Genomic DNA, 2,802 nt, shown 5'->3' on the forward strand with positions numbered 1-2,802 from the left:
AAAAAAAAAAAAAAAAAAAAAAAGGTAAGAGAGAGTGCAAAGTTGTGAAGAACCACAAAGTTTTTGGTAAACTGAGGAGATCTCTAAGTTGTGGGAGAGAGAAAGCTTCTGAGGTAAAATCATAAACTCCCATTTCTTTTAAAATCTGATTGAATACTCTCATATATTGCATTTGCTTTCAAGTTCTGATAAGTCTCTAAAGGTTTATGACTTTTACAATTACTTTTCTTTATAAGCACATTGTTCAATTGATAGTGCCGATTCATATCACAAATCCTACCCTACATTATATTCCTAGTGACATATTTCCCTTAAATTAATGAACAACCTTTTAATTTTTAATTTTTTGGTTGTCTCCATATGTTCTTCGAGTAATAAAAGTATAAAGAAGCTTTTTTTATCTTCAATATTTTTCAGTCTGAAGGAAGACCAAAAAACATATTTTGTTTTAAAACGTCATTAGAGTAATAACTAAGTTTTGAAACAGAGGAGGAGGAATGTTCAATACTTAGAAAAATAGGACCAAGTAAAGTCAACATCCCTTTTACAAAAAAAATAAAATAAACGAGTACAACTGTAACATTTACTTCGACTTTATCTACCAGGTGGGATTGAACAAGTGGGATGTTACTTAATTGACTAAAGATGCATCCCTAACCCAACCCCATATCATAGCATTAGGCTATTAGCTCATAGTCATAAACTTATTATATTAGTATTAAGACTAATCATTTTCCTTTTCTCTTAAAGTTGTTTTAGTTTTTTGATTACAATAATTGGAGATGAAGAGAATGTGATGCTAGTTACTATTATTTTAAACGAGGAATAAAAACAAGATCTGGTCCTGACATTGTTATGAATCTTCAAACTCAGGAGGACACAAACCCAAGATCTCTGCTAGAGGAAAAAACAACCATTCCTAGCACCATGTTTAAGTTTTGAGCTTCTTGAGAGTTTCAAGTCCTGTTTGAGAAAAAATGTCACCATTTATGAAGTTCTCTTTCTTTCTCTATGATTCTCTTTCACCTTCCTCTTTGTTTCTGGTAAATCATAACTTCTTCTCTCTCTCTCTCTCTCTCTCTGTTTCACATACTTATTTTGATTCTTATGTTTTACATTATATGTAATCCTTTTTTTTGTTTGGTTGGTTTAAAGGTTCAAAGACATACCTTAGCAGTATCATCAGATACAGATGGGGTTGTTACAAGTGGCATAATTGGAGAAATTATATACATTTGGAAGCAGACAAGAATCTTTGTGTTTATACCAATCTTGAAATTCTTAGTGACGATATGCTTGGTGATGTCCTTTTTGGTGTTCATAGAAAGAGTTTATATGAGCATAGTTGTAGTCTTTGTGAAATTACTTAGAAGATCACCTGAGAAAGTACACAAATGGGAAGCTATAAACGATGATGATCTTGAGCTCGCCAACACAAACTTCCCAATGGTTCTTATTCAGATCCCAATGTACAATGAAAAAGAGGTAACGACTATTACTTTATTGTAACCAACGAAACTAAACTAATATACGCATAGTTCTAAATGAAGGAATCATATATATTCTTGTTGTTTTTCACAGGTTTGTCAGTTATCAATAGGAGCAGCCTGTAGGCTATCTTGGCCGTTGGATCGAATGATAGTTCAAGTTCTTGATGATTCCACAGATCCTGCTAGTAAGGTCCTTTGTTCAATTTTTTGTTGAAAATTCTTTAATTTATATATAATTGATTCCTCTGACTTTAGCCGAGTTTTGACATATGAAATGATTTTGGAAAAGACAGGAATTGGTGAATGCAGAATGTGATAAATGGGCGAGAAAAGGCATAAACATAATGTCAGAGATTAGAGACAACAGAATCGGATACAAAGCAGGAGCACTAAAGGCAGGAATGATGCACAACTACGTGAAACAATGCGAGTTTGTCGCCATTTTCGATGCTGATTTCCAGCCTGATCCTGACTTCCTAGAACGAACCATTCCTTTTCTTATTCACAACCATGATATCTCCCTTGTCCAATGCCGTTGGAAGTTTGGTAAAAACACTCATCAATCTATTTTTTTTTTTTGGAAAAATAAATAGTTCTAATTATGTTAATTAAAGTCAATATTGGATTCTAATGGAGGGAATGTGTTACGTAAATTGTAGTGAATGCGAACGAGTGTTTAATGACAAGAATGCAAGAGATGTCACTAAACTACCATTTTATAGCTGAGCAAGAATCTGGTTCTTCAATCCATGCTTTCTTTGGATTCAATGGAACCGCTGGTGTTTGGAGAATCGCAGCTTTAAACGAAGCTGGAGGATGGAAAGATCGAACAACAGTCGAAGATATGGATTTAGCTGTACGAGCTTGTCTTCATGGTTGGAAATTTGTATATGTACATGACGTCGAGGTACTACTATTAAACTCAATCATCATATAACTAAGTACTTTAAAAGATTTCATTATTCAAGACATTGTGTTTTCTAAAAATTCAGGTGAAAAATGAGTTGCCAAGTACATTCAAAGCATACAGGTTTCAGCAACATAGATGGTCTTGTGGACCAGCTAACCTGTGTAGGAAGATGACAATGGAAATCTTGCAGAACAAGAAAGTGTCGGCGTGGAAGAAGTTGTATCTCATATACAATTTCTTCTTCATAAGGAAGATTGTAGTACACATCTTCACATTTGTCTTCTATTGTCTGATTCTACCAACAACTGTGCTCTTCCCTGAGCTCCAAGTTCCTAAATGGGCAACTGTTTATTTTCCTACTACAATCACTCTCCTTAACGCTATCGCTACACCTCGGTAACA

The 2,802-nt window shown here is 34.1% G+C and overlaps 1 protein-coding gene across 1 annotated transcript in view; it reads left to right on the forward strand.

Annotated features, from left to right (window-relative positions):
• Positions 668 to 2,802, forward strand: part of LOC104743488 (probable mannan synthase 3) — a 3,118-nt gene continuing 983 nt past the window's right edge. Inside the window, exons 1-6 of the mRNA XM_010464560.2 lie at positions 668 to 1,043; positions 1,156 to 1,485; positions 1,582 to 1,680; positions 1,784 to 2,036; positions 2,150 to 2,397; positions 2,483 to 2,796. Coding sequence (XP_010462862.1) covers positions 978 to 1,043; positions 1,156 to 1,485; positions 1,582 to 1,680; positions 1,784 to 2,036; positions 2,150 to 2,397; positions 2,483 to 2,796 — 1,310 coding nt within the window. The 5' untranslated portion in view covers positions 668 to 977. The remainder of the gene's footprint in view (positions 1,044 to 1,155; positions 1,486 to 1,581; positions 1,681 to 1,783; positions 2,037 to 2,149; positions 2,398 to 2,482; positions 2,797 to 2,802) is intronic.

This window comes from Camelina sativa, chromosome 14 (assembly GCF_000633955.1).
Source record: "Camelina sativa cultivar DH55 chromosome 14, Cs, whole genome shotgun sequence".
Classification (NCBI taxonomy): Eukaryota; Viridiplantae; Streptophyta; class Magnoliopsida; order Brassicales; family Brassicaceae; genus Camelina; species Camelina sativa.